The sequence below is a fragment of the Gymnoscopelus microlampas genome, assembly GCF_963454915.1.
Source record: "Gymnoscopelus microlampas genome assembly, chromosome: 17".
NCBI classification, from domain to species: domain Eukaryota; kingdom Metazoa; phylum Chordata; class Actinopteri; order Myctophiformes; family Myctophidae; genus Gymnoscopelus; species Gymnoscopelus microlampas.
The window spans coordinates 23,903,983-23,914,442 of record NC_139954.1 but is presented as its reverse complement, the minus strand read 5'-3'; the positions used below and the strand labels follow the sequence as shown (position 1 = coordinate 23,914,442).

Here is a 10,460-nt window from a genome sequence, read left to right as displayed (position 1 = left end):
TGATCCTGGCAGTCGTCCATTTTGTTTACCAACCCCTCTCGCTCTTCAGATTTGTTGAAAGGAGAACCGTTAGTAGATTTATAGCTCCTTTCGTTACCTGTACTTCTTCTGTTTTCAACCTCTTATTTCGTATGTTGTCCCATCTGTTGCATGGGGAGAGGATGGCATTGATGAACTGCATGTAGTAGGCTATGTCTTTCAAGAACTGTTGGTATGTACCGCTAATTTTACATACATATATGCAACGAGTTTGTCTGCACTGTACAGTTTGTGTTTGTTGTATACACATATACAACATATTGAATAAAATATTTATATAAAGGTGTACTGTAATGTCAGTAACATACTTAATGCAATATAGTGTGCAGTATATTATTGCACCTGTCATTTCGATGGGACAAATAAACACGGAGGGGTTGGCTATACTAAAAAGCATGAAAAAAGGCCAAAGTAGAATTACATTTTCTTTGTGAATTTCTTATCGGTCCTCTGTTCAAGTGGTGATGGAGCACTTGTGTCATTGCAGCTCATATCGTCTGATACACTGCAAAGCCATGAGTGTTCATTGAAATCCGGGACTATACAAATGGAACCAAGAGGTTCCATTACAGGTCGCTTTGGTTCCATTTTTAACTCTGAGAGAGTATAAATGGAACCAAATGGACCCGTAAGGGTCCAGCTAGTTCCATTTATACTTTCAGAGTTAAATTAACACATAAGATTTGACTGTGTACCACCTTTTTTAAGCGACATGGACGTCCAGCATGACACAACTGAACTATGTATGTCTTTTTCTTTCCTTTTTTCTACCACATACAATTTAACCTTATCACTAGTTTGACTTGAGTGGGAAATGCCCTCATGTACGACCAACAGTACAATATGGGTTTCCATGGCAGATTGTTGTGGGTGGGCTGTTTTATAGAGGTGGAGAAGAATAGGCACTATTAAAATGATTTATTTTCAAAAATATATATAGATATATACCATTGCAAGTATGCCCATTGGATTTATGTCATGTTATAACGGATTTATAACCATGTATGATTAAGGTCTTCGCATTGTTTTCCATGCAAAAATGTTTGTGTCATGCGGCACATTTAATGTTTTATTATTAAAAACGAATAAAAACCTCAAATGATACTCCTGACTTGAGTGCAGAGTAAACATCGAGTCCAGTTTGTGAAAACGCACCATTGTTCTGCTAATAAACAAACAACCAGAGTACCAATACATTATGCCCCACTAAATCTCCTTTCCAAAACAAATCATTAATCATAAAACATTCTCTTCTCCTCCCACGACTGAATTCTGTTTGTGCACCAGCAATCTATTATGTAGCTTTATGGAATATGTAAGCTTTTACATAAACAGTTTTCATACATATTGCTATATTGGAAACAAAGGTTACATTGTAATGTGTTCTAAAGACAGAGAGAGAAACAAACAAATCTTTTCCCATTTCTATAAGTATTTTTCTTTCTTGCATACAAAATACAGTTTTAATAAAGATCATTTGTAACCAGTACAAAGGATTTCATGAATGAATGCTGTTAATACAAGTGATTCAGATAAATTGTAATGAAAGAGTTACATCCAATGTTTTGGTCTTCTTGGCCTCTCGCTCCTTCCCTCCTGGTGGCTCCTGGCAGCCAGGTCTTCCGTGTCCACTATATAGTGGCCTGCCTTAGTACTCCGCTCCCACCCAAATCTCGCAGGCGTTCCCCGTCCAGCCATCCCAACACTCACAGTTGCCGCAATTGCACACCCCGTTCCCTGGGAAGGAGAGGTGAGAAGGGCAACTGTGAATTAAGAGAACTGCTCCATCATGCTTGACCTTTTATAACAAGGTTCCTGTTTTCACACCCTGCTTCCCTGGCAGCGGCTTTGTGGTGGAGGAGGGGGGCTTTTAGAATACTCTGTGCTTTTAGGAAACGCTTAGGCTTTTAGGAGAGTTTGGGCTGTCACTTGCCCACTCAACAGCTGTACCAACTCATGATGTAATAACGGCTCAAAATGCCATAATTCATAAATCAGCTCATAATTTACTTAAATAATGAGTGTATAAAGTAATAACAGATTTTTCCCTGGTTTGAATCCACTGTTTTGAGTACTTGTGACAACTAGTAAGTAGTTGTCACAAGTTTCTGTGGTGCTGGAGATAAGGTAGTGTCCTAGAAACACATGGTCCCTGAGTCTGCCTTTTGGATCATCTTCACTTTGCTTCTAAATCCTAGAGTACGGGTATAATTAGTTGTCACAAAAATCATCTATGTACCTATAGCTTGGGAGAAAAGTCAGTGCTTTGTTAACAGGAGATTCTTGGTTCAAATCCAACAATGTTTTCCAAGTTTGTATCTTGCTCCAATCTTTAACTGAATTAGTGTGCATATTAAGAACTGATTGTGTTAAGAACTGAAGTGTGAACCACGGTGGTACAGTGGTAAGGTACACATGCCTCCCACATACAGTATTACATTATTGCACAGTCTAAAAATAGCAGATCTACAAGCTGTGTTGTGATGTCATAGTTCTCTAACTCCTATGGAGCTAAGTCTTGTATCACATATCTTCAATACCTCTGTGGTGCAGGAGATAAATCATCTAAATAATATCAGGCTAAGTATAATGGTCACTATCATGGTCAGTATCATGCCAGTATCATGACAGTATCATGGTCAGTATCATGTCTGTTGCGTTCCAGTTCAAACATGTTGCGGTCCCCTTCAAACATGTTACGTTCCACTTCAAAAACTGTTGGTTCCACTTCAAAGATGTATCGTTCCACCTCAAAACTGTTGTATTCATGTTGTTCCACTTCCAAAATGTTACGTTCCATTTCAATAATGTATTGCTCCACTTCAGTCAGGTTTTCGAGCACACCACAGCACTGAGACTGCTCTTGTTAAAGTTTTCAATTACATCCACTTAAATACGGACAGTGGCAAAATTTCAGTGTTAGTATTACTAGATCTCAGTGCTGCATTTGACACAGTCGATCACAACATATTACTAGACAGACTGAAAAACTGGATGGGACTTTCGCACAGTACTAAACTGGTTTGAATCATATTTAGAGAACAGAGACTATTTTGTATCTACCGCTAATTAGACATCTGTGTGGACATAAATCACAAGCAGTGTTCCGCAAGGATCCATTCTAGGGCCTCTATTGTTCAATATATTCATGCTTCCACTAGCTCAGATTATGTAAAACAACAAAATAAGCTATAGTTATTCAGACGATACACAAATCTACATAATGGTATCAACAGAGGACTATGGTAACAAACACTGAGTAAATGCATTGAACAAATCAACAATTGGATGTGCCATAATTATCTTCGATTAAACAAGACAAAACGGAAGTAATCGTTTTTGGAGGGAAGACAGATTATAAGTCAGCGCCCAGCTTCAATCGGTAATGTTAAAAACATCTAGCCAAAAGCCCTTGGTGTGAGTCATGGACTCAGACCTGAATTTAAACAGCCACATTAACACAATCACAAAGTCAGCCTACTATCACCTCAAACATATAACACAGTTAAAGGACTTATGTCTCAGCAGAGATCTAGAAAAACTTGTTGTCCATGCATTCATCTTCAGTAGACTTGACTACTGTAACGGTCTCCCTAAAAAATCTATCAGACGACTGCAGTTGATTCAGAACCCTGCTGCTCGAGTCTGTACTAATACCAAGAAAATGGAGCATATCACTCAAGTTTTTATATCCTTACACTGGCTCCCTGTGTGTCAAATAATTGATTTCAAAATACTACTGTTGGTCTATAAAGCTTTGAATGTTTTAGGGCCAAAATACATTTCTGATCTTGTGCGATATCATGAACCATCCAGATATTTCAGGTCATCTGGCAAAGGTCTGCTTTCTGCCCCTAAAACCAAAAATAAACGTGGGGAAGCAGCATTTAGTTTTTATACACCACATATATCTCCCAGAAAACTGCACGTTTGAAGCCACTCTTAGTTCTTTTAAAACACAACTAAAAACCTTTCTGTTTGCTGCTGCCTTTGATTAAGTTTCTCTTTTTCTTTTCCTTTTCTTCTGCACTATAATTGTATCTGTTATTTTTACTTCTTTTGTTTTATGCATCCTCATTGTGTATAATTGTGTTTCATTTGCTTGATGTTCTGTGTAAAGCACATTGAATTGCCTTATCGAAATGTGCTATACAAATAAAATTGCCTTGCCAAGCCATCAAAAACTGTTACGTTCCACTTCAAAGATGTATCGTTCCACTTAAAAAAATGTTTGCTCATGTTAGGTTCCACTTAAAAAATGTATCGTTCCACTTCCAAAACTGTTGCATTCCACTTCAAAGATGTATCGTTCCACTTTAAAAATGTTGCATGGGGTTCGAAATGTTGCGACCCCACCTCCATCTTTTCTTTCATGTTTCTCCTCTCTCACCACTTCTCTCTTTGTCCTTGGTATTCTGTCTCTTTACACTAACCTAATCTGAAATAAAGCCAAAAATAAACCTTAAGGGGACCAAAGTAATCAGAAGCAGTTGACTGCTGTAGAAAGCTATCAACACACTTGACGGCAGCTGCTCTCACATTCCCCAAACATATGACTCTGTTTTGTCAATCCGCCTGCGGCCTATAGTCCTTGTATCTATCTCATTTATTGAAGAGTTGTTGTAACATCCCACTCTGGATGTTACCCCGGCTCCTCTGTGCATGGCACATGTCAAGTGCTGAGTTGTCAGAGGGGAGGCGGCAGGGTTAGGAGGTGGACGCCCGCTGTCTGCCTGTCACACAGCGGAAGAGACAGATATACCACAGCGCTTCGCCCATGGAGGGAGGAGATGCTGGAGGACAGGCCAGGGAGAGGATTAACCAAAAAAAGGAGAGAAGGAGGATAAGTGGATGAGGAATGAGAAACCTGATGATCGTAGAGGAAGAGAAAGGGGAGGCAGAAAATAGGTTGTGGTGGGGGTGGGATGGAAGAGCTGAACAAGATCATGAGGTATAGGGAGGGGGCGATATGTGGCCCATTCCGACAGAATTGGCTTAGCAGGATAGTGGGTTACTGGTTCCCAGGGTGCAGGCCTGCCAGAGCTGCCACTCATTTAGCCTTGTCCAGGGACAAGGAGGCTGACATGCAGCACCAAGAGAGGCCACTGCAATGGCAATCTGTAAACAACAAGCTGTCTGCCACCGGAGCAAGAACAGACGGTTGTCTTTCTAAGGTTATGCCCTTCGGATGCCAGAGTGAGTCATCTGCATTTTAGAGATTTGACAGATTAGACGGTGAGACAGCAATAAGGAAACAATGCTTATGTTCGTTGGGAATTATCTGAGAGTGACAAGCAATTTTCGCATTTAGAGGGATTTTTTTTTGCAATTTGAACAACATGCCTCTGAGAAAGACAATTAGTTGTATGTCATGGTGACTGGGAGGCCTAATTTGTTAGAAAGATTTTTTTTCCTTTTTTCTTTTACCTTTGTTAGATACTGTATGTGCAAATGACTTTTTTGTCTCCCAGGGTGAAATGGCTTGCTGGAATTATCATCTTTGGTGCATGAAATTAACCAGCAGGCATTTCTAATGCGTAGAATTTTCCACATCACTCATCAATTGTATGTGTAATGAGAATCTACAGCTTTGACGAATGCATGAAATTCTGGGATGCAGAGTAATTGATTGGCGAAGTCATAAGACACATTTTGGAAACTAGCATTCACTGGTACCTCGTAAAAAGTGGGTGGGGTGCAGGTGTGCTTCTGTGTGTGTCTATGTGCACGTGCGTGCGTGCGTGCGTGCGTGCGTGCGTGTGTGTGGAGGGAAGGCGGGGGGGGGCGGGGGGGCACTGGGGGCACTGAGTTTGCTTTCATTTGCTTATTTGAAGCCTCCCTCCAGAACTTGCTTCTCTCTGAATTAGAAAAAGCAATAATCCTCATGCATATGGTAATGGTGACATATGCCCTAATCAGTAATATGCTAATCAGCAACATTTAACAGACAGTCATAAATTCTTTGTTTTCTCTTTCTCTTGAAATACATGAGGTATCTTCTAGTTGTTGTTTTTTAAGGCACTGGTTCTCCTTGAGGGTATTCCAGCCAGGGTGTACCCAGCAAAATGAGTTAATATAGCATCAAAATCATTTTAACCATTTAAAAAGACAAGCTCACAATGCGTTGTGATGTGACGCATTGTGAGCATCAGCTATTTGAATGAAATGGGGGTCCATGATATGAAAATGTTTGAGAACCACTGACTTCATCTTAGAAATGCTGATCCCTAATTTGTGTGACAGTGTGGCTGACATTTGGTGTCATGAAATGCAATAAGGGGAGCACTTTAAACAGCTGTCCAAATTCTTGGCAAGCCCCAGGACAGAAATAATTATAAACAGACTGAAATGTCCATTATCAGCTCAGAGAAGACAGCTCCTGTGGATTAGGAGCTGTACAGAGAAAAGTATCTGTGCGTGTGTGTGTGCGTGCGTGCGTGCGTGTGTGCACGCCCTCTTTACATTTTGCCTTTTCTGTTGGTTCTCCATCCTTGACACATTGCCAAAGCCATTAACTGTTGTAGAATTGGGACAGAACAAACAATAAAAGGTGTGTGTGTGTGTGTGTGTGTGTGTGTGTGTGTGTGTGTGTGTGTGTGTGTGTGTGTGCGTGCGTGCGTGCGTGCGTGCGTGCGTGCGTGCGTGCGTGCGTGTACACCACCTGTGCAGATGAGGCCATCGTGTTGGTCACACTCTCGGTCATCACACTCACAGTACTCTCCAGACACCCACCAGTCCTGGGGAGAGCACATACACTGGCCACAGTGACAAGACCCCTGCCGACACACACACACACACACCACACACACACACACACACACACACACACACACACACACACACACACACACACACACACACACACACACACACACACACGCACACACACTTTACTATACTTGTGAGGATATCAACATTTTAAGACAGTGATTTTATGAATGCCATTTACAGAAAAATGCTATCTTAACCATTAGCCTATAAAGCCGAAGCTTGTAGATCAGCTATCCTTCTGTACATGACACTGACAAAACTAAGTATAAATCATATTTAACTCGAACCCCAACCTGAATCTTTTCCTCATCGTAAACATATCTCCTTCACCAATAAAACTGGTCCTCACAATGTATTTTAAGTAATCTCATATTCTACTATACTTGTGGGGATAGTATTTGGTATAGTAATACACGCACGCATGCACGCACGCACACACGCACGCACGCACGGACGCATGCACGCGCACACACACACACACACACACACACACACACACACACACACACACACACACACACACACACACACACACACACACACACACACACACACACACACACACACCTATGCATGCATACACACACACAAAACACACTGTTAGTTCTTAGTCAAGAACCATGATATTTTAATTGACAACATCTTCCGTAAAAAACTCTTGTGAAAGTTGTCCACAATATGTCTCCTGTAACTAACTGCACGTACTACATTTTGTGAAGACGATCAACAGCAGGCAGAATCAATATGAGGTCATCACGCACCCAAACAAATCGTATACCCTCTTTTAACATCCCTCTCCTCCCCTCAGACATCTTCAGTCAGCATTTTTTACTTCCATCTGCTCCTTAAGGACAGCAGGACAGGATAATAAGGTGTTAAGTGTTCTGGTGGTAGAGAAGGAGGCTGACGAGACAGAAATGAACGTACGAGTCTGGTGTTCTCAAAGACCGTGGCCATGGTTTAATGGTATGCGGTCAGGTCTAGGCCTGGCTCAGGGAGGAGGACGCCCCTGCCATGCATAGTCCACCATGGGTATCCATGGTCATCCCTTAGGTGCAACAGGCCTAAGGCCTAGTAGTAGGTGTGTATGTGAGATGAGTTACATCTTTTTATTGTGTAACTTTGTATATTGGTACTGTTTTTACATTATGGTATGTTGCAATATGTTTATTGTAATTTTTATCAGTATTGTACACTGTACGTATGGAATGTATTGTATTTCTGCTTGCTGGACTCTTGGAAGATTAGCCTCGGCTAAAAGAGATCCAAATAAAATCAAATCAAATGGTGAGAGCGCGGGGGGGGGGGGGGGGTCTTTTCAATTTCATCCACCTTCTATCAACGCGGCTGGGGGGGGGGGGGGGTCATTGGGAACCAGTCTGAGCGGAGGAGGCCAGCCTCCTCTTGACACCGCATTTGAAAGTGGGAGGAATGAGGAAAAGATAGAAAGAGGCAGAGAGAGAGTGGCAAGAGAGAGACGAGGACAGAGAGTCAGACGAGGTAAGGAGATGAGGGGAGGGGAGAGGAGAGGAGAGAGGAGCTGAGAGAGATAGTCTTTTATGTTTGTGTCTGAATGCTGTGGAGTGTGGAGAAAGAACATGCTTGTCTTCATTTACACACCCCTGGCTCTTAACTAACTCTGTGCAGGGCTGGACCAACTGCGGTTGGACTGTTGTATTTTCCTTTACATGCTGCATTTATAATTGAATAATGAACCTACATAACAGTATAGTCACGTATACCTCTTGAAAATAGAAACAAATTAGCCTATTATAAATGTATTGGCATATAGACTGACAGGCAGCAACCAGCGATATTGTTATTCTAGTTTCAATCATGCATTGATTTTATAATTTAAGTTAGATGCTTTTATTCAATGCGATTTACAAAGCGCAATGCAGGGAAATACGGTGGCTCAGGAGGTAGAGCGGCTCTGGTTCGAAGCCCCCACCCCCCTTGGCTTGTTGTCGAAGTGTGCTTGAGCAAGATATTGTACCATGACTGATCCTGATGGTGCCTTTCATGGTTGCCTCGGCTCCACCATCGGTGTGTGAATGAGTGAAGGTGATGCACATTGTGAAGCAAATGTAAACCATTCAAGGTCGGAGTAAAGGAGCATGAACCCTAGTCAACCAACAACAGGGTAAGTCGCTGAGAAATTAAAGTGCAAAGAAAACAATTATCTGCTCCAAAGTAACTTGGATAGCAGGTAGAGATCAAACCTGTATCTACGCATACAGTAGAGTAAACAAGTAAACAGCAATGCAGTATGTTTACCTTTATTCATACAGGTGAAAATCCCATTGAGATCAAGATCTCTTTTACGAGGGAGCCTTGTTCAGCCTGAAATGTGTGAATCGGTATAATGTTCTCTCCCAGGCCAAGAGTTACTACTACAAAGGCGCACGTAGGGCTCGTATAAATATACTCGTACAATTTGGAGCCCTCAACCCAAATAGAATAAGAAAAAAAAGTAAATTCAGTGATGCTGAAGTTCATTAATTAAATAATAAAACACTCGAAAAAGTTGGAGGGACGCGATGCAAAAGAGCATTTGGGTGATTATTGCTCATAAAATAAAATACAGATTTTTACAAAAAAGATACAGAGATTTACAAAAAAAACTATCTTGAAAGCATATGATTATTTGTTTTCTCTTTACGGATAATGTGCTGGATTAAATGTCATCGTGATGGGGGGACATATATTTTCAGGAATTTTCACTTGTGATGCCTCAGGCAGGCTGGCTGCTTGTATGCATGTCCTAGTGTGGTGACAGTCGGGCAGGAATTTCAGGGAGGCCACGAAGGCCATGGCCGCCGTTGCCCCTCAGTTTGGCCTTTTGTGCCTTGGCATGCCTTGAGGCCACAGTGGCCTTAATGCCCCTTAATGTCTCGTTCTTGTCAATGAAGACACCAGTGTCTCTTTCTTGTCAATATGTAGACACCAGTGTCTCTGTCTTGTCAATATGTAGATGCCAGTGTCTTTTGTTGAGATTCTGATTTTTTTAACTCCCCTGAGTCCCCATCTTTAAACCAATCCAGTGACTTTGATTGGTGCTGGGCTGAGCATGGATCAGATTGAAAATACCATCATTTATTTATTTCACTGCAGATAGTCTACATATTACATTTTGAATCATCCATCAATTCTTTCAATGGACTAAAATCTTGTTTTATTTGATGGCCTTCCTGCTCTGGCATTTGGCTTTTGTGCCCTACAAAAACTGGAAAACACCAAAGGCTAAGTGGCCTTGCCCCTAAAATGACAAAATTCCAGGCCCGCTTATGCCTAATTAATGCTCCATCGTACAACGTTGTCACGCACTGAGAATAGCAGATTCACAAGCAAGTAATTGTACTGAAATTCTGTTCACCTTTCCCACTACACAGGGTTCCGCCATCGGTCTCACAGAGCTCCTTGCTCTGCGTGTCACTCATGTCACATGTCCGTGGGAACTGGCAGAGTTTCCCGAACCACTCCCCCTCACAGATACAACGTCCACAGGAACAGTAGCCGTGAGCTGTGAAGGAAACACACACACACACACAGTCAAATCTGGAGTGTTCATTAATCACTTCTACCTTATATCAGCGATTCCCTACCTATGGGCCGGGGTCCACCGCTGGGCCGTGAGGATATTGCAAGTG

At 41.8% G+C, this 10,460-nt stretch overlaps 1 protein-coding gene across 1 annotated transcript in view; it reads right to left on the bottom strand.

Moving 5' to 3' along the window:
• Positions 1–942: 942 nt before the first annotated feature.
• The window catches only part of itgbl1 (integrin, beta-like 1), a 48,645-nt gene continuing 39,127 nt past the window's right edge, over positions 943–10,460 (bottom strand). The window contains exons 9-11 of the mRNA XM_084084621.1: positions 10,188–10,333; positions 6,701–6,815; positions 943–1,776 (exon numbers count right to left, since the gene is read on the bottom strand). Coding sequence (XP_083940747.1) covers positions 1,688–1,776; positions 6,701–6,815; positions 10,188–10,333 — 350 coding nt within the window. The 3' untranslated portion in view covers positions 943–1,687. The remainder of the gene's footprint in view (positions 1,777–6,700; positions 6,816–10,187; positions 10,334–10,460) is intronic.